This window comes from Paralichthys olivaceus, chromosome 1 (genome assembly GCF_024713975.1).
Source record: "Paralichthys olivaceus isolate ysfri-2021 chromosome 1, ASM2471397v2, whole genome shotgun sequence".
NCBI lineage: Eukaryota > Metazoa > Chordata > Actinopteri > Pleuronectiformes > Paralichthyidae > Paralichthys > Paralichthys olivaceus.
Genome location: NC_091093.1, coordinates 14,034,805 through 14,062,295, shown reverse-complemented (window position 1 = coordinate 14,062,295; position 27,491 = coordinate 14,034,805). Strand labels below are relative to the sequence as shown.

Below are 27,491 nucleotides of genomic sequence, written 5' to 3'. Positions count from 1 at the left end.
ACTGCCCTCCTAATTTGTGTGTGTGATATCGTCTAAAGCCTAAAAAAGATGTTCTCAAACACCACGAGCACAGCTGTGTGAAGCTGGCCGCACACACTGTGACTGCATGTTTGCTGTCAGGAGGCAAAAATAGAATGATGTGAAGGGAGTGAGGAGAGAGTCAAACAGGTGACAGCGAGTGTGTTTGAAGAGAGTGAAAATGTTTGTATTTGAAGGGAGGAGAGTCAAAATACAGACAGAAGGTTGTGGAGGATAAGTGTCTTCGTTTTACAGCAGAGTCTCTAAGTTTCACGCTGCTGCCCTAAACAGCTTTAGCACTGAGGCTGCGTCCACACACAGCTGCTGATCTAAAACTGCTATTGACACGTGAAACCAACATGTGTCCACACGCTCTGTCCACAGTAAAACAGCATCATGAAAGGAGTATATCTAAATATCTTCCTATTTCTCCCTTTTAGTTTTGTTTAAATTGGTCTTATTCATATATTTGTCAGTTTCTCTAATCAAACGACTAAGTGAACATAAGGAGGATTATATGGGGAATTTAATGCTTCCTCTTAACCAGCCAGTGTGGAGATGACACTGTCAGTATAATTGTTTAATCAATTTATTGATCAAGAGAAAATGAATCTGCAGCTATTTTCACTAGCAGTCAATCAGTAAAGCCAATTATCAAGCAAAATATAAAACAAAAGCTGAAATAGTTATCTGAGCTTTGTAGCACTAAATATATATTTATCTTGATGTTCATTTATATTGACAGACTGTTAATATAAAAAACAAGTAGAGATGATCACTAATCATGGAAATATATCATTAGCTACAGCAGTAAACTTCAATAATCAGATCATTACTTGTGCTCTACTGACATTTAAAATGAGTGATCACAGCGGGAAGTTTTCTTCTTTGCTTGAATGAAACAGATCAGACGTGAGGCCTCAGATTGATTCAATCAAACTGCTTCTGACGAAACAACACATGCAGAACTATTGCACACTTTTCATGACGTTTCTCAGTAGATGGAGTTTGTGAGATGTGATCTACATCTGGATCTTAAGTCAACTTTGATCCACTTAAAATGAAATGCTATCTGTGGGTACACTGTTCTGTAAAGTTTGTTTGAAACATTAGTTGTAAATGATCATGTTCCATTCATTTCCAGTGTATAGTGGTAACTTTGGCTTCATGTGGACTGTGAGCGTTGATCCAAATTAGAGAGCAAAGGTTTTCTGATTTCATCTAGTGTTGATGTTTATGTTGCTTTATTTCTTTCTATTGTATTTGCCTTTTTCTTTACAAAGTTGTAGACTCTGTTTTTAATGGTGCTATATATATTTATTAGTATTTATTATTTTATAACACTGTGTCTTTATTTATAAATTAACTAAAGTGTATGTCTAAGGATCCGTGGATATATAGTGTAGAATCGTGAGTATACTCATTGTGTATGTGTTGTGTAAGTTCATGTGTGTACCTATTGGAATTTGTGACCAATCAGTATAGTGTGTGAGCATGTGAATCTATACGTGTGTGTGTGTGTGTGTGTGTGAGTGAAGACAGCATATGGACAGTGCCCTCCCTTCCTGTTGGGAGGGGAACAACGTGGCTCTCTGTGAAACACAGCTTGACCTGTGACCTCTTAGGATCACACACACACACACAAAGAGAGAGAGAGACACACACACACACACATGAACCCAGTTACACAAGTACGCAGATATACATCCACGCTCAGCCAGCCAGCTGTCCTGAGCGACTGACTGTCCCACACAGAGACAGAGAGGAGGTGAGAGTGACAGTGGGGCAGACAGACAGGATTGTTTTCTCAGGCTGGAATTTGCTCTGACTTTTTTAAACCCACGTGTTACTCAGCAGGGAAACCAACACACACAGCAGCAGCATCAGCACACTGTCCTTTCCCTTTCTGACATTTCTTCCAACTGCAGATCCCTGTGACGCCAGGACTTAGGAAGCGACAGCATGTCCTCACCTTGAACAGCTGTGAGGGTTTGAACTTACAGTGAGAACACACTCCAGAGCTCCTCTTGTTTTCTCTTGCTGAAGTCTCAAAGTGGACTCCTGACATGTATGAGTTTGTTCTGGTCAGTTAATGTCCTTCTGTCTGCAGTATACAACACACGTACCAAAGGTTTCCAGCTGCCCTGATGTGAGTTTGTTCCTGAGTGTGTGACAACACAACATTTTATTTGTTGTGCCAATTCCTTGAATATGTGTTTCTGATCATTTTGTGTGTGTGGAAAAATAGTATATCTGTTTGTTTCTTAGTTTGTTTGTCAGTAAGATTAGGCAAAAACTACTGGATGGATTACCATGAAACTTGGTAGAAGGATGTGGTAAGGGTCAGGGAAGAACCTACATTTCTCCACTTTCTTTAACATTGTGAAATAGTGTTTATCAACATTTTCATTGATTTCTCAGAGCATAATTCACGTTCTCCATGAAAAAAGAATAAATCATGTTTAGAAGACTGATAATCTGGATCTAGTGAATTTAAATGTGATTTCATGAGGAGACTGTTGGGCCTGTGCACTCTACTGACAATCTAATGATTTATTTATTGGTATATTTGATAGAGTGCATTTATGAACATTAGTTTAAAATACAGAATGTAAATGTGTAAATGCTGATTTATATCCGTTGACCCTAGGCTGGTAAAAATTAAATATGACTGATGCAGTACAAATAACAAATACAGACACCAGTATACAAATACACATATAGAAAAAAACACCTGCTAATTCCCATTTAAAAGTCATCAAACGTGCGATTTGTCGGACACTCCCTTGTTAAAGCTCTGTCACCATGAGATTTTTTGCCGTTGTTCTTGTTAATCTGACGACCTTTTCAGTTCCTTCAGGTTTTTCTCTTAGTTGATGTGTCTATTGTTGATCACAACCACCCAGTCTGTTGCCTCCAAATGAGCCACAGTTAAGATTGCTTCTACTTTAAAATGCATCATTTTGCGACCTGCCAGTCACAGAGAGGGTTCGGGTATGTGGGCATGTGCAGCATGACACACTAGCCAACAGCTCTGTGTGATTCCAGTGAAGCAGCTTTCTGTGGGTTTTGGTGGTATTGTTGCTTGTTTACAGACCAAACATGAAAAAATAAGAACTGGCCGTGCAAGTGAGTCAAGATTCTCCAGAAACGGATCAAACGATCACATGATCATCAAACCTCAGCATTTTTGTACTGCCTCTTTTTTTCCCCCTCACCACAATGAAGCTACAGACATAGTTTTCAAGTTCATCTGCTTTGAAGACAAAAAAATGTTTGGTGGTTGAAAACAGATTTTAATGAGAACATAAAAACAGATAAAACAGTCGTCTTTTCAACATTTCTGATGTAAGCACATTAGTGTGGAAGTGGCCTGTCTGACTGGTGCTCAGATTGTATGCTGAGCAATGATTCTGCCTGTAGATGCAGCAGCCTTTAGTATCAAGGTAGTAAAATAAGTTATAACTCAGGTGAGGGGATGGCTCAATGGTGAGGGACTAAGTTTTGAGCAGCAGGTCCCAGGCTACTCTCGGCCGGCCTGCGTGTCATTTCCCAACTCTCTCACCCTGTTTCCTGTCTCTCCTTCACTCTCTCTATCAAAAAAAGGCAAAAGGCCAAATATACAGTATACCCTCATTTCAAGTTTTAAGACTTCATTAAATTAAGCAAACTTTTTCAACAATGCCGAAGATAAAGAAAAAATGTAAATGTGAATTTGTCATCGGACACCTAAAAACCCTCTCTGACCTTCAGATGTTCTGAATCCAGCGCCTCTTCCCTCCTGCTCCAACTCCTTGATCCTTTCAGAGGATAACGGCTATATGTAAAGAGACAAAATGAAAAGAAGGTCAGGATGAACAGAGTGGAGAAAGAAGGAATGAGAGGAGAAAGAAAAGGAAAGATGAGGTGAGAAAAGAAGAGAGAAGGAGAGGAAAAGAGGTGAAGAGGAGCAGAGCAGCAGCTGGCAGGTGTCAGGAATCACAAAGGACCATCTGTCCATCCAGTGCTATCTCCACACACACACACACACACACACACACACACACACACACACACACACACACACACACACACTACATAAAGTTTCATCCTTCACAACAGCATGCCTCAACACAGGCACTTTCATGTCTCCTCGTTTTCACCTTGTCAAGTTTAAATGTCTCTTGTTTTCAGTCTTTGCAGGATGTTTCTGAAGTGGTTGCAGGGAAAGTTTGCTCCCGTTCAGCCACAAGAAGATTAGTGAAGTCGATCACAAACTCACAGTCTGACAAATCCTCTTTAAGGTGTTGGATGGGTTTGAGGTCAGGTCCACTTATTGTGATTATTTACCTTTGTTATGCATCCGTGCCGACAGCAGCTATTGACCGACCAAGCAAATTATTTGGACTTGGACTCAAATATGATCTGATTAGAATTTGGTCAAACCTTACAAAACAAGTCTTTGGGATTCTGAAAGCATTATCTTAAGTACACCTTGAGAGAATCCTTTCAAACTTGGCACAAATGTTCACTTAGTCTCAAAGATTAAATACTTTGTTTTGGGTGGTTAAAGGTCAAAGTCACGGGACCTCATATGTCTGTTATATATATATCTATAATCAGTTTCTTGACTATTTTGCTTATTTTCTGTCAATCACAACAAACACACAAAAGAAATCATTAGATCTTCTAAAGTACATAACAGCAAACCTTCTTCACTAGTTGGTAGAGCAACAGTAGCAGAGGAAGCAATGCTCCTGTTGATAAAAAGAGTTGAGATCTGTTGTTCATTTAGAATGGGTCATTCGAAACTTCCTCACACTAACACACTCTGGTGCTCCCTTCTTCCTAAAACAACTGTGATTGAAACCCACACACACACACACGCACACACACACATGCACACACGCACACTCCCTTCTCTCTCCTTCCTTCCCCATCCAGCAGACAGAGGGCGGATGCTGGCAAACACTTCCTCTCTCCACGAAGTTACTTCCTGTCTCTGGGAATCCATTTCCTGTTCAGAGCTACTATACCACTTAGAGAATTCTTCAGGACTTTCTCTATATCACAAACACACACACACACACACACACACAGAATGAACATGCACTTTGTGAGTCATGAATTGTTTGGCTCATAGCTCACTTTGTGAGTGTGTTTTCTTTCGACTCAGGGTCATTAGTGTGTGTGTTGGCAGAGGTTCTTGTTGTCAGCAGTCCTGTACTGTAACTCATGTGTTTGTCCCGGTCATTCATAATGTATTTTTTAGTAAAGTTCCCCTCCAGATACAATAAAACATTGACGTAATATCATCTCATATCTGATGTTTTTGTGTACAGAAATACACATTAACCGTAAATTCTTTAAATTCCATCCATCCATTGTCCACCATCAAATCACTTAAAAATGTAAATAATTCTACTTCCTAAAGTTTGCTGACACAAGATGTCTTGTGATTTCTGGTGTCTTTGCACATATATGTAAAGACATTGGCTAAACTGTGATGTTTTATTCAAACCTTTGCCTGGGAATCGAAATTTCAAACAATACCAGGTAACATGTTCTTGCCTATTATTTTTAAAATATATATTTAGGTCAATGAAAAATAACGGAAAACAAAGAAAAAACAAAGATGCACATTGTTGAACAGAGGTGAAGCCAGAAAATGTGGGTCTTCTACATCATACACTGTACACAAGTTTAGTTTTTTGTTGGATAACCATGAATCCAAACAGCACCAAACCCTGGAGGAGAAACGTTGTGTGAATATGGGACTGAGCCAAACTATTGTTCGTTACATGCAGGAAAGAAGAAGCATTAATTTAAATGAGGAAATTAAGCTGTGTTTATCAAGTGGAACAGTCTGCACAAACCAAGACAGGAGAATGATTGAATGTTAACAGATCATAAATATTTTCTTAAAGACTGTCAACACTGACATTTTCCTGTGTGTGTTTCCCCTCTCTGATGAACTCCCTGACTTCCAGTCTCAGAGCACTGGGATACCATTATGTACCATTTTATACATAATGCACAGATTATATCCTCATGCAATCATCTGGTGCTGCTGCACTTTAGTCAAGTATTTGTCTCTACCCATAACATCCCGTCTTAAAGGTGTATTCTATGTACACATTGATATATGACTTTTTAGTGCCTATTCTTATTGTATTTCATAATTGTATCTTCTCTTATCCCAACATGCCAGGATCATATTATATTTACATGATCCAACAAAGAGTGTGTGTGTGTGTGTGAGGAAACACACCCAATACAGGAGGTTGCGTTTGGTCTTTTTAGGTTGTGTGGCTGCTGGTGTGTTTGTTCATTGTTGCTCCTGCCTCCTCTCTCCCATCTGCTGGTACTCATTAGCATGGAAACAGGACCCGGAGCGGTTTCACACATACACACACTGGCCATTAATCAACAAGTCAGACCGAGGTCCATTCCCACACATCCACGCCACACAGATGAAAACAAAGAGCATACACACAGACACAGTGCCTAACCACAGCAACATCCCACAGCACACTTTACAAGATCTCCACCCCACCTGTTGTCTCAGAGGATCAGACCTGATCCCAACCCAGATTTTTTGTCTATCAGATCTGGCAGACTAGTGATGTCTCAATTGTTATTTCCTTTTATTTTAAATGATGACTGTTCCCTCGCGGCAGCGTCAGAGAACACAAGGAGATGTGTTCCCATCAGCTGTTCCCTTTTTTTGTCTTCATGGGATGAATTGGCAAGTATTAGTATGGTGTGAATTTGCTGTCTAATTTGTCTGGCCGTCGTGAATGGGCATATTGAAGAGAGGAGTGTATTCCCATGAACTGACAACCCTGTATAAATGTGAATGGTGTGTAAAGGCCAACCAGCAAAGCTTGTCGCAGACGGAGAGGTTGATCCCTAATTGCCTTCATGTTGGGAAGAACAAATTTGCTCTGCCCCTGAATTCAATTAAAAAACTGTGTAGATTTAGTGCATTACAGAATAACCTAAGAACAAGAGTAGTGGGATGAATGAAGAGGGCACTAAAGAGTCAAAGGGAATAAATTGTTGAGAAAAAAGTGAGCAAAAAAAACATCTTTAATGAGTAAAATAATAAATACAACCTGTAATGTAATTTCCGAGGTCATTTTAATTGCATCCATTTAAACTCACCTGCTAAGTGAACTATGAGTAATATATATATAAAAACAATTTTTTTATCTCATTTTGCAGGATTGGAAACAAATGAAATTGGAAAATAAATTGGCCAGTTCAAATCAAGGCCTCGTCATCATTCATTATGTTATGGTGAGTGAGTGATGCAGATACAAGAGGATATAGAGCAAAAGAAAATAACCATATAAACTATGTAATAAAAACATAAGTCTAACTCTGTGTAACAAGAGTAAACACGAGTTTCCTCAGCTGCTCTTTACGGTTTCTCACATCAGTTGACATTAAAAAAGCCTTGCTCCTAGAAGACGACTGCTCCACTTACAGAGGAAGCTCACTGACTGATGCAGAGTCATTGCAGGTGAGAAATCAAAAAGCATATCTTCACATTAAAACAATCAACAAATACTCTTGACCACAAACAGGATCCATCGTTGCAAACTCCGTATTTTGCCCCAGTGTTGTTTTATCACACAGAACCTGAAAGTTTGGTAAATGTAGAAACACGGGATGCAGCTTTCATGCAGTAAGGTAACAAGATAAAGTAAATAAACAATATAAATGTTTGGCCGTAAGGTGTTAGACCACCATACATTCTGTACCTCTGTAAGTCTGTTGGTTTGAAATGCTCGTCACTGGAGAGATGATCAGCATTCTCCTGCCATTTTCATACCTAAACATCTTGTGCTTTGGAAGGAAGCATCACCTTTTATTATGTTTCTCCTCGAATATATTTTAGGCTTTTCTTGTAATGTAACTTGCCACCTACCTGTTTGTAATATATGACATGTTAACATGGTTGGGACATGTAACTGCATGGGAAACCAAAAGGAGGGAGGGTTAAGAAGAGATCTGGGCTGGATTGATCGAAACATTGTGATGCAGATCTTTGGTTGGAGAAATATCACGCAGGACCTCAACAGGGACTCGACACCAGTAGATGAGTGAGAAAGTTTGACGAAGCTCCTGTGGTCTGCTGAACAGAGCAGCAGCATCATTCTGTCAGAAGCAGGTAAAACTGTCTTCTCTTCTCACCTGATGGTAAAGAGTTTAATACAAATCCAACTCACAGAGAGAGGGAGAGAGAGAGAGAGAGAGAGAGAGAGAGAGAGAGAGAGAGAGAGAGAGAGAGAGACATCTGCCATCTCTGTGTCACCCTCTCTCTCTCTCTCCCTCCCCTCCCGCTTGTCCTCTGTGGCAACATCTGCTTCCTCTGCCGCTCTTTCCCATCGTGCGGTGGGCGTGTCTTTTGTGTTAGCCCCCCAGTTTCATTGTTCTAGCCAATCATTGTCCTCGCCAAGCTGTTCCCACCATGCACCAGTAATGACCAGAAGGCACTGATGGGAGCTGGTGTCTCTGAAGGAATGACTCTCTTTGCAAGTGCTATAACCCCCAGGGAGAAATGACAAAAAGCAAAATAAAAACAAAAACAATGCTCTCGAGGAGGAATGAGAAATATGGCTTGTTGTAACACCTTTGACTCTCATCACCATCCCCCGAGGTGATGATTTCATTCAAAAGTATGTGTGAAATATCCATAGAAGAGGCAAAAACTGTATAGAGTCATGTTTTTGATATTAATAGAGTCAGAAAAGAGAGACAATCAAGGAGAGAGGAAGCAAGAAGGGGGAGAAGGAGTAAGTGAAAGAAAGAGATGGAGCACTGGGAAAAGATCTGAGCCTGGTCCCTGGGGAGCTGCGACAGATGAAGTAGCTGAATAAGCTGTCTGTCATTGTGCGACTCGGGCTGCTGTGGTCACCTCGTTTGTTCAGACTCAACAATGGAGGATGGCTGAGAGAGAAACGTGTAATTTCCCACAAGATTCAGCCCAAAAAACTCACTCGTCACTAATGCTCTGTTTGTGTGTGTGGGTATTAGTCCCACTGACAAATTGAAATGCTAATAAAAGGACAGAGTGGAGAGAATAAAGTCAGTCTCCGTTATGATGCTGTTTGTTTTGCCCTGACTGAAAATCAACAGGAAGAAAAATGGAGACAATAAAGGGTTCAAATGTATCATCTGTAATCACATAAACTACTTGTTTTACATAATGCGTTGTCAAGTGGCATTTAAATTCAGTTTAAACTTCGGTTGATAAAATTGAATCTAATTCAGTTATTCAGAAACATTAAAACCAGTCTAGATGTTCTGAATCAAGTTCCTTTCAGTACAAAAGAGGCAGATAAATAAAGAGAAATCAAACACATTTGTGCTTTTTATTGAGTTACATGTCATGATACAGATGCTGTTGCTTATATGGTCAGACAAATAAAGTTAAAGATGGACTATGAATCTTTTAAACCAACAAAAAATAAATTATTTCTTACAAAACGTTTGATTCCCAGCAATAGAAAGAGTATATAGCAAATGCACCGCTACTTTAATATGTCAGACTGGGGGCACTGGCTGAGAGATACTGTGAGTGGATGAAGGAAGTGAGTCTCTTCATAGTTTACCAACTGCCACAAAACAAAAAGAACAAAAATGAAGGTGACCACAACAGACATTTATAACATCCTTTGCAGATTATATTAAATCAGTGCACACATATATGGCACGTATGGCAAGATGTATGGTGTGAGATGATTTCAGTGATCACAGGTATGTGCGATGTAAAAATCAAGTAGGATACCGAGGCAAAGTGAGCGAAACTGATTTGATTATGTGACATTGTTAGCAGTAGCTGCTGTTTCAGTTGTCACTCCAGCTGAGGAAGAGTCCTCCCCAGCGTGAATCTTGCAACTTTAATTATGCAACTGCTGTGGGTCCAGATGCAACAGTGTCCAGAACTGTAAAAACACTGGTGACTAAGTGGGACAATTGTACAGCAAAGGCCCCCTCTAGGCTCAAACATGTCAACCTGTGGGTTACAAGTTCGTCCCTGTTTGCTCAGTCTATAGAGAAACGTGCTTTCAACTTTAATCCTGGAAAATGATGTCTTCCTTGGCCGTACTTCGCTTGTGCAGGACATTCAGTTTGACGCAACATCTGTGTCCCAAAAGGAAAAAATCAGTGGTCATGATAAAGGTTATAGTTTGGCAAGCAGAGGTTAGTTTTAGAGTTAGGGTACATCTCCATGAAATTAATGCAAGTCTATGTAATCTTTCCAAGTGTCTTATGGGAATGTGATTTTGTGTGTGAGTGCGTGCAAGACCCTCTATAGATATGAGGTCCAGTTTTGACCAATTTATGGCCCCTCCACACAACTTCAAATGGCCTTTTGAGCGTTAAGACTTGTTTTAGGGTTAGGATTAGGTTAGTCCTCACAACTATAGGAAAGAAGAATGTGTGTGCATGTGTGCATGTGTGTGTGTGTGTGCGTGCGTGTGTGTGACAGGTGACCATAGTATGGACAATACAAGGGTCAGTGGCCAAGTGTGAGCTCCTTTCTTCCCCTCTTGTTCTCCTTTTCCAAGCAGCCTCTTTCTCACACACACACACACACACACACACACAGATACTGACATGCGTGCTCACGCACATGATCACGCTGACACTCACACATACATTCAAACAGATCAGTGAGAGGAGGGTGTGAATGGACAGATTAATCAGATTATAGCAGAGACACACTTAAACAGCCTGTTCTCTGGATTAGATATGGTCCTGCCTACTCCCTGTCAGAATAAAACGTGTGTGTGAGGAGAGAGGGCGAGCGTGAAAGGGACAATATATCATCATTATATTGTATATCCAACATTTATATATGAACTTTGAGTACTTTGAAATATTAGATGAAACTTGCTGGAGGGATGCAATATGTGTCGGGGAAGAATCTGGGTGCAGATCTAGATCAGGAGGCAGATGAAGGAATGTTTTTCGTAACAGTTCAAGATTTTGTTTGGTGGAGGTATGCAAACTGCTGGGTGCCATTCTAGTTTGTATCTGTTGTTATTTGTGTTACCCTATAGAAATCCTCCAGAACCTGTATTATTAGTAAATGGGGATGGTGGTTACTCGAAAAGTAAACAAAATGTTGAATACTTCCATATGAAAGGGAACAGCAATGTCAAGCTGATCTTGGACACTCCCCTGTATACTTTACCATGAAGAAGGTTTGATTCCCCCCCTCAGAAGTTCAAAGAGTGCTGTTCCTTATGTGCAACAGGGCAGCATATGGCAGCCAGCGACCAGGGCTTTGTCTGACTATTGACACCAGAGAGATGCAGAGAGGGAGGATGCGAGAGTGAGCGACTGTTCAGTGGTTGGAGGACAGCCTAACAACAACAAAAGACCAGCTTTAAGCCTGTCTCCTGTGATTTTCCAACTCAGCGAAAAGCTATTGTGGCCCTGAAAAAAAGTTAAGTTAAAAAGCTTAGCATGGTATGCGCTAACAACTGCCCGCTGCTTGCGTAATACAAACAAATAGTTTCTGAGCAGTCACAGTTGCAGTCGTTGAAAGGGCAACCGTTCCTGTGAGTACAACCAACGATCAGGTCACAGCTACGGTCTGTTGCTCTGTGAAGTCTGTTGTAATGTGGAGGATACTTCACTGACTCAGTGTGCAGAAGAACTGGAGTGCCTGTAGACTCAGTATAGAGCACATACCACCGTCACAGCCCGAGCTTAAGGCCTCCTTGAATTCAGTCAAGCTGCACCAAACTCCACACACTCACAGATATCAGTCCCATAAATATGCCGGATTTGTTCATGAATTATTTGTTGGAAAATTGGTGAGTGTTTCCAAAATAAACAAAGCCCCAACTCACAATGTTATATCAAGTGAAAAAAAAAACTCTTATTGATCCAGATCCACACCAGAAATGTTAAAGAATTTATCATCTTCACTTCTTTTTCCTCCCCCTCGATCATGTGGCATGACCTGTGTATTTGTTTGTGTGTGTATGTGTGTGCTACTGTGCTCCACTTGACACTTGATGTGCTTTTTCCTCTGTAATTCTTGTTAATTTCTGATCATCCGTCATCCAATCTCACCAACTTGTGTGTGTTTATAGAGATTGTGAACCAGATGAATTTCTTTGATGACTACTTTTACACTCCCAGTGGTCACTAAATGACACACATGCACACACACACACACACACACACACATATACAGAGTAGTCAGGCAGGGGCAACCGGGACCAAATCCAGACTGGTGGTTTCTCTCCCCAGCTATAAATACCCCTCTGCTTAAAACAAGATCACACACACACACACACACACACACACTCATACACACACACACACACACACACACACACACACACACACACACACACACACAAAGATAGAATGAGAGAGAGGGAGAGGGAAAGATACAATAAGTTAATAGAAAAAACATATCAAAGAAGACACAGTCATATACTTGTATGCAGCCTTACACATACAGAAACTCTCTCTCTCGCTCTCTTTCTCTCACTCAAACACACACACACAAAGAGATGGGTCTGGCCTCAGAGCAGGCTAGCTAAGCAGTCTATGATTATGGGGTGTGTCTTTGTCTCATTTAGTGGTTCCACAAGGAGACAGTCTTCTGCTGTGTCAGACAAACTTACACACACACTCACACACATACACACACACTCACACACATGCATGCACATATGCAAATACCAACACTATCACTTAGCGACAACAAATCGTTTTGAATTTGTAAAATTGCCTTTTAGAGGAACTGCACATGTAAAACTGGCCCTATGAAGATTATTTTACTTTGCCATCTTTTTAGATGATGCATGATGATGCAAACCTCACTCTGTTATTCCTAAATAAAGCCAAAGCAATAGTTGTGCACACTAGATATAAATGAAGTTAATTAACTGGTTCAGGAGCAGGGTCATGCCTCAACCACCTCTAATATACCCGATCAGCCCATCCCGCTCTAATCTATGTACTTGATCAACCATCACACTCTGATCTATACTCGGTCAACCCTTACCTCATCTCTACCCACATTCCTTCATCTTCTTCTCCCTCATTTCTTCTTATTCAGTTTGGTGCATATCTCTCTCACATTGCATTGTAGGGGCCTCCTAGGGGCCGTCATCAGCTTGGGTACAATGATGCCTGAGATGGAACCCACAAATTTACTCTCCCTCCGCCCAGTCATCAGTGCACTCTCCCTGCACTTCCCCCCGCTTCCTTAACAACCTGTAAACTACACATTGTTGTGTTGGAATCCTTGCTACTGAAACTGCCATTACTGTGAGATGAAGCCACCGCACAGAAGGAAATTGCAGCAACTTAATTTTCTACTTCTCATGTGCATGAGATGTTAATTAAAAACATGATGATATCAAATAAGTCAACAGCAGATGTTCTATATTTCATTCCTCTTTTATTTTGGAAAAATATTGCGTTGTTTTCCAGTAATAAAAATGACAGGCTCTGTACATACGACTTTTATCTTAAATACAACACAGTCACAGTGGTCTCAAGTGCCTAACACATACATGCATACATACAAACTTACATACATACATTATCTGCCAAATAAAAACAGTCCAACTTAAATTATAAGAGATTTAACAAAAAAACATCACAACAAAATGAAACACAAATAATTACATCATTAAATTAAAAGAATACGTCTTTCTTTAGATAACAAATAAAATAAAAAAACAAATTATCCTAACCAATGGCAGGCAGGGTGATGGTGTCCTTCAATTGGCTAATAGTGGAGGGGAGGGGAGCGGGATTGGGCAGTGTACTCTTCTGACACCACACAAATGACATCACCGCCTCTGTACACATACACTCTTAAACACACACCTCCATAGTGCAATGAGGTCTTGGCAGTTAAGACGAGTCCATCATAGCTCACTTGGAAACAAGACAGCATCATCAGAGGTCAAGACAGTTATCACAAATTAGTTTATTTTGAGTTGTGAAACAATACTTTCACCGTATCCAGGAATTTTAGTAGCAGAACATAATAACAAATAAATTCATAATGAATTTTTGTTTGTTTGTTTTGCCTGATTCATTTTTTTGTCCTCCAATACTGAAATTGTTTCCTCAGTCACTCTGCCCGAAACATTGCCCTGTGTATTAAAACCTTCAGGGGTCAGAGGCCAGTATGGCCCAACAGGATCCATGTTGGATCGATGTGCAGTCACTACTGGAATCTTCAGTTCCCTCATTTCTGCTGAGAACCAGCTCAGCCAACATCGTCTCTGTCAGTGCTGCAGAGTTATGTTAAGATGTAAAGCTGGTGCAGCTGTTTTAAATTTTTTTAAGTTCCAATTGAGTTTTTTTATTAATGGATTCTTAGCAGCTGCAGTTTGAAAACTTCTAATGTTGCTACAACTCCACCCTCAACTCTGCAGCACTGCACAGAACAGGAACTGTTCAATATCCATGACAGCTTTTACACTGCATTGTAAAACCACAACACATAACAGTTCTACAACTGTACTTCAAAAGTTCTGAGTACTCCAAAGGTACAAAACTGTTCAATCAGTACTCCACAGTACTACAATATTATTGGTCAACATCCAGATCAATACTTCGCTGTTGACCAGCAGAGAGGAGTTCATCCTGGTACGAGCAGTAAATCCTCCAAGCTCTTCATCAGTTCTCCAGCTGCAATCATTCAATCTGCATCACTACATGTTCAGCACTGTTTCTGTACAAAGTTTGTACAACTGCTAGCACTGTCTTTCGGCTCTTTGTCCATAGCACTGCGTCAGCATCCATCAAGGGTTTAAAATTGTCTTGTATTCACCCGTAGCACTACAAAGTACTAAGGCCTTGATGAATACTCTGCTGGCTCAGCAGCACCGTGGCTCAAAAGTCCTCCGGAAAAATCCCAGGGAACAGCAGCAAACAGCAGGAGTAGAACCTCCTGGAGACAAGCTGAGCTCTACTGCTCAGGGCTGGTGTGTGTGGACCAACCACAACCAGAGGAAACTGGTCTGGTATCATACCTGTAATACAGAGAAGAAAACATCAGTGTCTTGTGTCTTTTTGCACACCATGTTGAGGGGGGTTACATTTATTTCATACATTTGCCAGGAGGATAAATAGATTTCTGTGTCCTCACCTCTGTAGCGATGATACATTCATCCTTCTGGTCCGACATGACGTAAACAGACTGGTATTTGGTGTCAGTGGTACACTGGTACCTGCTGTCACTGGGACAGTGGTATTCAGCATCACTGGTTGATGGGTACATGACGTCACTGGTTGATGGGTACATGACGTCACTGGTTGATGGGTTCTTGACGTCAGTGGTTGACTGGTATTTGACGTCACTGGTTGATGGGTACTTGACATCACTGGTTGACTGGTATTTGACGTCACTGGTTGACTGGTACTTGACATCACTGGTTGACTGGTATTTGACGTCACTGGTTGACTGGTATTTAAGATCACTTGCTGCGTGATAGTTCAGATCACTGGAGGACTGATACTTTGCTTCGCTGCAACTTGTTGACTCTTCTTCATATTTCTTTTCTGATGCATCACTGTGGGAAAGGGAACAATAACAGTTTACAAACAGATTCAGAGATGCCTCCCTCCAAACAACAAATGCTAAAGCCATTGAATGGAAGATGTACATTTTAATACTTGCATTTTTAACAAGCTTAGTTTGAGGAATGCACGATTCAAAGCAGTGTACCTATATAAGTGTATATTTTGACAGCTACGTACCTTTTTTGTCTCTTTCTGTATCTTTCTTCTGTGTCAAACTCATCCAGCATTTCACTTTTGTCCTCTAGCTCATCATGCTCCTCTTCTTTACACAGCAGCAGCTCCTCTGGCCGGAGCTCATGCACCAGGTTGTACTCCACACTGGGATAACGAGTCTTAAAGCCGTTCTTCTCTGATCCATTGAGTCCGCTGATTCCACTCAGACCACCCAGAGACCCAGCAAGGTCTGAGTGGTAATCCACCTTCTTGTTGGTGTTTTTAATGGACGTCGCCATCATAGCACCCACTTCCTTGTCAGTTCGGAGACAATTGTTGGTGGTCGTCAGGTTGTTCATGGTCTCGTGGCTGTCACTGTGGACACTGTCACTGTGGTGACTTTGCCGCTCTTGCAGTTTGACGCGAATGTAAACAACCATCACTGAGCAGCCAATCAGGATCACGAGAACGAGGAAGACACCAGCACACACAGCCGTCCAAGGGAAACCGCTATCGTCATCCTCCTCCTCTTCAACATTTCCATTTTCCGGTGAAGAATATCGCCGATCCGGTCCGTCCACCACCGGCTGACCTTTGGGAACCTCTGGTAAGAGGAACTGGCAGTTGTGACCACCATAGCCGGGCACACAAGCACACACATAACGGCCGCCGCGCTCGTGGCAGGTTGCTCCATTGTGGCAGGGGTTGTGAGAGCAGCGGGAGATGGGGGAGCTGCAGTTTTTGCCAGTATAGCCTGCGGACGAAATCAGAGATTATCAGTCTAGAACAAAACTAATCAAAAACTGTATAAAAAAAGAAAAAGCCCATCAACATAATCCATCAAGAGAGTTCTGTTTGGAGCTGCCATACCTGGAGGGCAGGTACAGGTGTAGCCATTCACTCCCTCTTGACACGTCCCACCGTTCTGACAGGGGAAAGATAGACAGTGTCCAGAGATGCTGCCGCTGTCCTCACAGTTAGGACCAGAAAATCCATCAGGACACTGACAGAGGTAGGAGTTCACCAGATCTACACATTCTGCACCTGCAGAGGGGACAGAGATTGAGACAAAGACTGAAGGTTAGTCATTTTGGACATTTTACTTCCTGGTGCAGGATTTATTGTAGGTTAATTATAATTAATGTAAAAACATAGAAGTCAAAGTACCATTTAAACAGGGGTTGGAGGAGCAGTGGTCGATTTTCTTCTCGCAGTTGAAGCCGGCGTATCCCAACGGGCACTTGCAGAAGTAGCCCCCCTCAGGGTTGTCGACACAATGTCCATCATTGAAGCAAGGCCCATCTGCACAGGTACTGGCACTCAACTCGCAGTTGTTGCCATAGAAACCAGGTGGACATGTGCACTTGTAGCCATTGTCATTGTCCTACATTGGGAAGAATGTAAACAGTGGTTACATTTAGGCTTGTTGTCTGAATATGATTGTTTATTTCATCATCACATCACTTCTCTCACACTCTTCCTCTCATGATACTCACAGTGCAGCTGCCTCCGTTGCGACAGGGGTTTCCAGAACATTCATTGACCTGGATCTCACAGCTGGCGCCCGTAAATCCAGGTAGACAGGAGCAAGTGTAGCTTCCCTGGCCAGTGTTGGTACAGGTGGCTCCATTAAGGCAAGGCTTATGGTGCGTACAGTAGTTCAGATCTGGAACCATCAACAATAAACAACATTAATGAACAACACATTGTAAATTTGAAAAAGTAACAAAAATGGAGGGATTCTAACAAAGTGGTAAATCTCTCAGTGAACTCACCCTGGTTGCAGAAGAGCCCACCCCATCCCTCCTGGCAGTTACATTGCCAGGGCTGTTGGCAGGTGCCATGGAGGCAGCCTGGGTAACGGATACAGTCATCACAGTAACGTCCGCTGAAGCCCACACGACACCTGTTAACACACAACATTCACTTAGTATTTCTCATAACAGAAAAAAGGATAATGATGATCATGTACAATGCTACTTTTAATTTATTTATGATCCAGTTGAGCAACTCTGAAAAAAATTAACATCCATGGTTTCTGCACTTACTTGCACTCTCCTGGTTTTTCACAGAAGCCATGTTCTTCATCACAGCCAGGAAGACAGATTGCTGCAGAGAGGAAAGAAAAGATGACAAGTGAATTATGGGAAACATGCCCTCCATCTGCGTTTTCAAACTGGTGCCTGTCTGGTGGTTGCTCGAACCTTCTGATCTGTTTGATCCAGTGTGTTTACATGCTCATATATCTACTTCTAGGCTGCAACAGAGTCTTATGAAAACATGTTTTGTGGTTCATGTCACTTTGTATCTGGACACGATAAAATCTTGTGGGTAAACTGGGTCATCGGGTCACTGCTGAAACACTTTGGTTTCTTAAATTTTAAAAACTTGTAGAAAACATTGCCTCACAACTATAACATCCCTCGGGGGGCTTCGAGAGCTTTGGTCACCAAAGTGGGGAACCAGCCAACAAGCCCTCTTCTTTAACATGGTTGCTCTCCGACACAAAAGCATTGCACACAAAGCCTCCTTTCTCCCCTTGACTGTGGGTCAGAAGTCCCTTTTCTCACCCTTGCCACCCCCATAATACCCCACCCACCCATCCCTCCTCCTTCTGATCCTTCTCTCTTCCTCTTCCATTCACCTATCCCCTCTCTTCTCCTCCTCTCTTCTTGCTCTCCTTCCCCTCCTCTGCTCCTCCCGTCTCTCCTCACACTCCTCCTCCCACCCAGAGCCAGCTGGTCTGTGTGGAGCTAACCACCAGACAGCTGCTCCATTGTCTCCTCTCACCGAGCAGCTGCCCCCTCCACAACAATACACAACCGCGCTTGGCCAATCAACAGCCCAGGCCGCAACAATGCAGGACCCCCACTTGGCCAATCGGGGAGGAGGTTTGGGGCAAAGGAGGCCGCAGTGGTCTAATGGAAGGCACGCGGCGTGTGAATTACTGAGGAGCCAGTGCGGCTCATTAGAATGGAGGCCTCTGGTGCTATGGGATAACTAACTGACGCCTGTTGCACACGGGCCCCGCATTAGGAGGTGGAAAAAGTCCCTAAACAATAACGATTGGCAAGGGACTGTTGGGGGAAATTAACTTTGAAAAGTAGCTTTAGAAACTTTGTAGAATTTAAAAAAACACTCAAAGTTTTTGCCTCATCAATGTTGATTTAGGCCTCCGTACAGTTTTGATGGTGAACATTTTTTTTCTAACCTCATTGTCCAGTCTTAGTTTAATCGGTTATTATTCCTCATGCACTGAGGTATTTTGGGATCAGAGATTCTTTTAAACAACATTGAGTACCAATCACTGTGCTGCTCCTGAAGCTCATCTGTCCCTTGGCATCTGTTAGTGAATTCCAACATCACCTTGAGCAACACCACAGCTGTTTCCCCTTAACATGTTGCACAAACCCCCTGAAAGATATTACTGCTGGATTTAAAAAATTTAACCCACTTACGTTCAGTGCAGTACTGTCCCTTCCAGCCAGAGTTGCATATGATCTCCCCACGCTCGCCACAGGTGAAGTGGCCAAAAGCATCGTCTCGGGGCCGACAGAAGACAGAACAGCCATCGCCGTAGTAGTGCTCGTCACACAGGAAGCGATAGGAGTAACGTAGCTCCGTCCCGCCAGTTGTCTGCATGTCCTTGAACCACTCCTCTCCCACGGTGAGGTGACGCTGGGTGGTGATCCTGCTGATCAGATGCTCTGGGTTGTCTGCAGAAGAGAAGCATGCAGCTTGTTATTGATCATATCTTATACAGTTAGATGAGTTATGAGTTATATTTCTTGTTTTAATTTGCTAAATAATGCTTACATTTGTGAACTGTACACTCTTATTAAAACTTAGGTGTCCACAGGGATTTTACATTTCCACCTTCACCACCCATACTCCCACTGTCCTGTGCTGCTAGTTAGTCATCATTAGTTCAGTGATAAGCACAGTAGATAAAAGATAACAGCAGCAAATATCTCACCACTGGAACAAATCACAACAAACACCTGCAAAAACTATGGGTGGCCTTTTCCCTGCAAGTGCGATGTTAGAGAAACCTGGTGCTTTAAAACATAGAGACTGTGTTTGATATAATTTACTTATCATCATGACCCTCAGACTCATAATATGATTATTTGCAACATAAGCAGGTATTGTGCACTAAGCAGATATTTGCTTTCCTTTTTTTAAGCATCTCACAGATGTTCTGTCAGAATTATCATGTAGATTATACTTTAATATGTTGAAATATTATCACCTGTTTTTAAATGTAGAAATTGTAAGCATATAATTGTTTAATAAGCATAATAGGCCTAATAATAAAACAAGACTACATCATTTGTCAGATTTAGTGTGTCCTACTTATCACCAATGAGTGAGCAGTAAGTGAAAAAACGTGCTACTGAGAGAAACCAGGCCACTATTAGCCTTCTGGCACTGTCTTTGAGTTACAGTGCTGCCTTCTCTGGCTGCCACCCACCTGTTGCCAGGTCGTCCAGGGAGTCAGTGTGCAGGGCTTCAATGATCAGTGAAAACGTCCCCTGAGGAGAGACAGAGACACAGAGAGAGTCAACAGCTGCTTGGCCTGGAAGCCTCCCTCCCTCCCACAGCAGAGGGCCATTAGAGGAGGCCTCCCAATAAACTTCACAGCCTAATTCCCGTGTTGATTAGGGGCCTAATAAGGGCCACTACCTGCTCCCCTTTTAACACCCTGCCACTATCACACTCGCTCGCCGCCGTAAAACCAAACGAGGCGGAATTTCACGCTGCGCTGCCAATGATGTGCCAACTCAGAGGATGTTAAATTTACCACCACGCCTGCATGCGTGGTCGGAGGAGAGGGAGCGTTTGGTGAAAACACTCCCACCACTCCCCCCACCACACACACACTCCCCCCCTCCCACCAAAGAGCACAGGAACACTACAATAGCCCCTCTCACACACTGCTGACAAAGACCCTCACAAGTGTTGAGTTTGGGAGCATCTGTTGCGTTTTGCACTCTTCAAAGCTAATGTGTCCCACTGGAATAAGACCATAATAAATCCACTGTCTGTCTGCCCATGCTTTTCATTACTACTGCAAAATGTGACAGAACTCATGATAATACAGTCTTCCTGTATGACAGAAATATTACTGTTTAGTTTAAATTAAATGCACATAGAGTTATTATGGAATCTTCCAGGGGATGATGGTTTCTTTAAAGTAATGCCAAAAAAAAGTTATAAAATACTTATTATCAAGAAGTGCTGTGGAGGTTAGATTAATATGGGGTGATAAATTATAAGCCACCCCTCGTCTATTGTCATTGAAACACTCACCGGCCATGTGAAGCCGAAGGGAAAGCGCACCGGGTTGGTGAAGCTGTCCGCATTGGTTTCCGGCACCTGGAAAGAGTTGGAGCCGAGCACGGGAGTCACAGCCCCGCCGTAGGTGCAGGGAGGCTCGGGGGAAACGTTGGCCTGGTAGTGCTTCAGACAGATCCGAAAGAAAGTCTTGCACTCGCACTGCTGGTGTCCCTGCGGATGCGCGGAGCCTCCGGCGCAGCAGTTTGCGTTCCCCGTTATTCCTTTCTTGTTGAGGAACTCCTGCAGCTTCAGCTCAAACACTCCGGAACATGAGACCTAAGTGGCAACACACACACAAACACACATGTCAGCCCGGTGCGTTTCACACAGGTGAGTTCAGAGTGTGGAAATATACGCATTTAAAATGTGAAAATCAATGCAGAGATAACATAGAGTTTTATAATTCATCCTCTGGACCTACCTGGCAGGTGAGCAGGGACAGAGTGACAACCAGGAGCAGAGACAGGCGTCCCATTGTGTTGACAGCCCTCCAACAAGCGGTGAATGCTCCAAAGGGTCCGAGCAGCCAAACTCAAACACACATGGAGAAAGTTTTCAGAAGCTCCTCCGCGCACTCACAGTCAAGGTGAAGCCTTTACGCACGGGAGGGAGGATGAGGAGAAAGTTTGTCCTGTTGCGCGTCTGTTCCCACAACGAGCCAGAACAAGTTTTACAGTGTAAAAAAGTAATCCTCAGCAAAAGAAAAGGAGAAGAAGGATCCTCTTGTTGAATGAAATCTCCGTTGGAAATATAAGAGAGTTAATTCCAGTCAACCCAGAGGCAGCTCTCGATGTGGTGATGGCCTTGTTTATTTTCCCACTTGCTTCATAATGATATGCTGATCCTGAAACGCAGAAAACGAGTTTCTCTGTGTCTCTCGGTTTAACAGTGTGTTTGTCTGATGGCTCTCCTGCCCCTGCACAGGGTTTTATACCGGGGCCAGCAGGCGATGGGTAATAAGATGCAAATGAGCCTCTCTGCTCCTCTTCTTCCCTCCCTCCATCCCACCACCACCGCCACCACAAGTCCGCCCCGGGGCAATCACAAAGAAAGAGCGGGGGGGGGGGGGGGGACACACACACACACACACACACACACACACACACACACTCTAAAACCCGCCCCCACTCCTCTCTCTTTCTCTCAAAGGGGACAGACCAAATGGCTACTGAGCTGTTAAATGTGCAACAACCCCTCGCTTCCCCTGACGCCCCCCCCTCCCTCCTCCACACTTGCATTTACATTCCGATAAATTCTTCAACCTCTGCACGAAATCCTGCACATCACACCATCAAGTGATTTATACATGTATAGGGGGGCAGCCGGGGTGCCAGGGTATGACTCCTCATATCTGGGGTTATGGTAGAGCCTCTATGCCCTGACCTGCTCCAGCCAGCCAGCCGTCCCAACCGCGTTACAACGACCATCTGCTCCGCTGCATTCCTATGGTGTTACCCCTGCAGTGGTCCTCGCATGTTCACACCCCCCAAACAAGTCGATCTGTTCTTATTATCTTATCTTTAATGATTGGCTATACATGTCCTATACGTCTCCACGTGCGCGCTCACCAAACAGCTGCTGTCTTCCTCAGGCAGGGCTGGACTGGCAATCTGGCATACCGGGCATTTTCCCGGTGGGCCGACTTCCCTCGAGGGCCGACGGCCGCCCCCGGTCAGTTTTTTTTTTTTTTTTTTTTTTTTCAAAAAAAAAAAAAAAAAAAAAAAAAAAAACTGACCGGCGGCCCACGATGTCATGTTGACGGCCCTCGGCCGCGAGTTTGCGTGAGTGGAAGACGGCAATGGACAAACCAAAGCGTAAACTCAAAGGTGGAGCTGAAAAGCTCAGGGCCAAAAGGCTCAAAAATCTAGCCGCAGACGCCGGAAAATGTTCTAAAATAACGGACATGTTCAGTGGAGGTGTTTCGGGAGCCCCCTCCACCTCAGGTGAATCAAGCACCACCAGCACCATTGGACAGGGCGAGGGGGCTAGCTGTAGCGATCCACCAATGGAGGCGGCACAGATGGTGGAAGAGGGTGACGCTAGTACTAGCCATGAACAGGGAGGAAGAGATGATGAGTCCGAACCCGAGGGTCATGGACTGAGTGAGCCGCTGCCGGTGCACCAGGTAAGCAGCTATTAACATAAGGATAATACGTTTAGATGATGGATTTGAATTTAGCCAGCCGCAGCGATATGAAAATGATGCGTAATAGTTGTGACAAACGGCTATGCTAATATGCTAATGAAAATGCTAGATGAATAGTCATGCTGCACACTATCATGCCTGACGGATAAGCAAGCACACAGCATAGCCCCACGATACACACGTCTATAAAATTGCATTTTTAAAACTTGGCATATTTTAGAGATATCCTACAGTGTTCTTAATATGGGTAATTTAAAGATATTAAAATGACTTAATGGAGATGAATACAGCATAACTTATTTGGATATTTCCAAATAAAATATAACATTTAAGCATTAATGTTACTACAAATAAATATACATTTGGATATTTAGTTTAAGTATTATTTGTAATTAATAATTGATCCCTCTGTTCTTTTCTAGTCAAGCAAGACTGTTGAGGCAGATGTTGACTACTTTTGCCGTCCAGACCGTGCTACACTGCAAACTTTTTTGAACCACCATCCAAAGCAACATGCTCCAAACCCAATAGGAAAGGTCTTCACAAACAAAGAAGGTACAAGCAGGAAGTGGCTGACATACTGTGATCAACGTCCTGCTTTATTTTGTTTTGTATGCTTGGCCTTTAGCAAGCCCTCTGATAACAGTGTATTCATTACTGGAATGTCTGACTGTAGACATGCTCACCAGAGAGCAGAAGAGCATGAAAAAAGCATGGCACATCGAGCTTGTGCTGAAGCTTATTTTCTAAACTGCTCAAAATCTGACATAAACAGCCTGCTTAGAGGAAGACAGCTAACTGCTCATAGAGAGCAGATCAAGAAAAGACGGCAGGTGTTAGACCGTGTGGTGGAAGTGGTCAGAGTGATTGGAAAGAGGGGGCTAAGCTACAGGCACGAAGACAATGAGGCTGCTTATACTCTAGAGGACAGCAGCCTTGATCATGGCAACTTTTTGGAGATGATACTTTTGCTGGGGAAATATGATGTGGCATTGAAAGAACATCTCAGTGACATAATTCATAAAAGCAAAAAGCTCCATGAATCTGCATCAGGCTCAAGAGGCAGGGGTTCCCTTGTCACTCTGCTGTCTAAATCGACTGTCAACTCAGTGATTGACACAATCCTTAAGATGATCAAAAAAAACATCGGCACGGAAATTCAAAAAGCCGGCATGTTTACCATACAACTGGACACAACACAGGATATCACAGCACAAGACCAGTGCTCAGTTGTGCTTCGGTACGTCACTGATACTGTACACGAGAGGCTTGTTGCTGTGGTAAGGTGCAGTTCATCCACAGGAGAGGCCTTTGTTCAGTTGTTGAGTGATGTGCTTGATGGTCTGAACTTAGACAAAAGCCTCTGCATCGGAAATGCCACAGATGGAGCTGCCAACATGCAGGGAAGATACAGAGGCTTCTCTTCACTCTTGTCATCACAATCTCCTCACCATGTCCATGTGTGGTGCTACTCTCATGTGCTCAATCTCGTTCTTTCTGACACCACTGAAATTGTGATAGAGAGTGGATCTCTTTTTCATCTCCTGAATGACATCGCTGTGTTCATCCGAGAATCTCATCAGAGAATGAACGTATGGGAGAAGGAAAGCCACAGCAGCAGGCACAAGCGCATAGCACCCATTGGAGAGACACGCTGGTGGGCAAAGCATGATGCCTTAAAGAAAGCGTTTGGCTCATTTGGGAAACCGCAGGACTGTCTCTACATTGATGTTCTGTGCACCCTTTCAGCCATTCAAGACCAGACGACAGTGAAGTCAAATGTAAGATCCAAAGCAAGGGGATACAAAGATGGCCTTCTCAGACACGAGACCATCCTGACCGCGCAATTATTCTTGCGGATATTTGAGAAGACCACCCCACTATCCAAATACCTCCAAACAGGCGGGATGGACATCCTCTCTGCCCACAGGATGGTGATGTCCACACAAGAGGCCCTTAAGGAGATGGGAAGAGATTTCCAGACAGTCAAGGATGCAACAGAGAGTTTTGTGAAGTGGGCAAATGACAAGCTGGAGGAGCAGGATGAGGAGATGGGCATGGAGGTGGAGGTTTCACTACCGCAGAGGAGGCAAAAGAAGAAGAAGTCCATGCCAGGAGAGATGGCCCAGGATGAAACTTCCAATGACCCAAGCAAGACGTATGAGGTTAAAGTCCATAACCAAATTATGGACACGGTTATTGAGGCCATGCAAAGACGATTCCTCGATAACGGCAATCTGTATGCGGACCTCTCAATTCTGGACCCCCAAAACTTCCCAGATATCAAAACCAGTGGTCTTCCTGAGTCTGCACTGAAAGACCTAAGCAGATGTCTCATCAAATTTAACAATTCGGCAACCATATCAAATTTACAATCTGAACTTGAAAGCTTGGCAAGCCAGTGGGACATGCTGAAACGTCCACCACTAGATGAGTACACATCCCGTACTGTGGAGGAAGGACCTGGTGGAGACCCAGAGGAGATGAAAATTGTCAGCAAAGCCTGTGCCTCATGTAAAAACTGCCCCCTGTGTTGCTACCAGATTCTCCTCAGATTCAACCTGCTCACAGACGCATACCCTCTTCTTGCTCTGTCCTACAAATATCTGCTGACACTCTCAGTGACACAGGTAGCCTGTGAAAGATCATTTTCAACTTTGAAATTCATCAAGAGCAGGCTGAGGAGCAGCTTATCTGCTGGTAAATTGGAGGCCTTCATGCTGATGTCCACAGAAAAGGACATCCTCATGGGATTGGACACAGACAGTGTCATAGACAGAGTGGCCGAAAAAAGTCAACTGCTTCGGAAGCTCCTACTCTACTAAAGTAAGACAATATTTTTAATATTAGTTTAGTTTTGTTTCTCTTCAAAATTACCTAAACTTGATAGTAAGGAATAAAGGCATAACACTTTCATTGTTGATTGTCTTCTTTTTCCTTTTAGGAAGCCTCTGTCTCAGGTTGTGGCGACGACTTGCTTTCACAAAGTAAGTATTATAGTTATGGAAATGAATGTAATTGTTTGGCTTGAAATTAAAACTTTTTCCCTTTCCCCCCCTTTAACATGCATTACATCCTTTTCTGTTATTTACTGGTTTTAGGGTTCCATTTCAGGATTGTGAGATTGGATTGTGAGGATTGTTTTTGGAGATGGACAGACGTTTGGTTTCTGGGTAAGTGAGAAGAAATCAATCTGATTCAAACACAAACGCACACAAGCACACACACACACACACACACACACACACACACATGTAATGTATTCAAGTCTCACTTCTCTGTGTCTTCCTCTTTATGAAATCCTGTCCCTCTAGGGCTTCACATGTACATAGTTCTTACTGGATTGACGGGGTTTGTGAGCGTTGGTTCCGGTGAAGTCAGCTATTCACCAAGTGAGTAAACATTTACACCTCACCAGAACATAATTAACTTGTTGCAAACCAGATTTTTTAAAAACCAGATCTTCTCTATCTCTGTGTGTGTGTGTGTGTGTGTGTGTGTGTGTGTGTGTGTGTGTGTGTGTGTGTGTGTGTCTATCTGTGGGTTTCATGAGTGTTTGATGGACTGTAGTCGGTGTAGACAGACAAGGCTATGCACCAAGTGAGTAAACATATAAACATATCCACATTACCACGACATAAAAGCATTAAAAATCTGATGTTGTATGTGCCTAACATCAGAGTGGGTATGTGCCCCCCCCCCCTCTCTCTGTCCAAGGAGCTGATTGGACTGAAGAGAGCAGATAAGGCCAGTTCATCGGCAGCTGCCAGGGGCTGTCTTCTCTCAACGTCCAGGTTTTCTGCCAGCTATCATGGCAAATTTATGGATTCATTTTAAATAAACAATTGAGTGTGAAGTCACTGCACATTTCCTGGTGTTTTTTTGGTACCTGAAAGAGAGTTTTTTTAGTTAAATTGTGCACCTTTTTCACTAGGCCAGAACGTTTGTACATTTAGAAGACATAAGTTGCGTCAATTTAATGGCAGATGTGCTCCGCTAATTATGCGGGCCGGTCTGAGCCAAAAAATGCCCGGGCCGTTTTGTTCTCCCAGTCCAGCCCTGTCCTCAGGTATCCTATTTCTGACTGCGTAATAATAATAAAACTCAAACTCCATTGGCCAGCACTTATATAAACAAGGTTGCAAAGTGCTTTATAAAAAATATTGCCTTAATGCCAATTTAACAATTAGATCAGCACTTCCCAATTCCCCATTCACTCTATGTAAATTATATTTTTAGAAACAATAAGCAAGAAGGAGATTTGCAC

General features: G+C 42.9%; 1 protein-coding gene across 1 annotated transcript; it reads right to left on the bottom strand.

Annotated features, from left to right (window-relative positions):
- Positions 1–13,971: 13,971 nt before the first annotated feature.
- On the bottom strand, positions 13,972–21,981 carry dld (deltaD). Its single transcript, XM_069522405.1, has 12 exons — positions 21,500–21,981; positions 21,052–21,354; positions 20,213–20,273; positions 19,197–19,454; positions 17,787–17,847; positions 17,514–17,644; positions 17,235–17,404; positions 16,906–17,122; positions 16,609–16,782; positions 15,763–16,492; positions 15,152–15,575; positions 13,972–15,035 (listed from the first exon to the last, which is right to left on the bottom strand). The coding sequence occupies exons 1-12, from the start codon at positions 21,551–21,553 to the stop codon at positions 15,030–15,032; spliced, it is 2,589 nt and encodes an 862-aa protein (XP_069378506.1). The 5' UTR covers positions 21,554–21,981; the 3' UTR covers positions 13,972–15,029.
- Between the last annotated feature and the right edge of the window lie 5,510 nt (positions 21,982–27,491).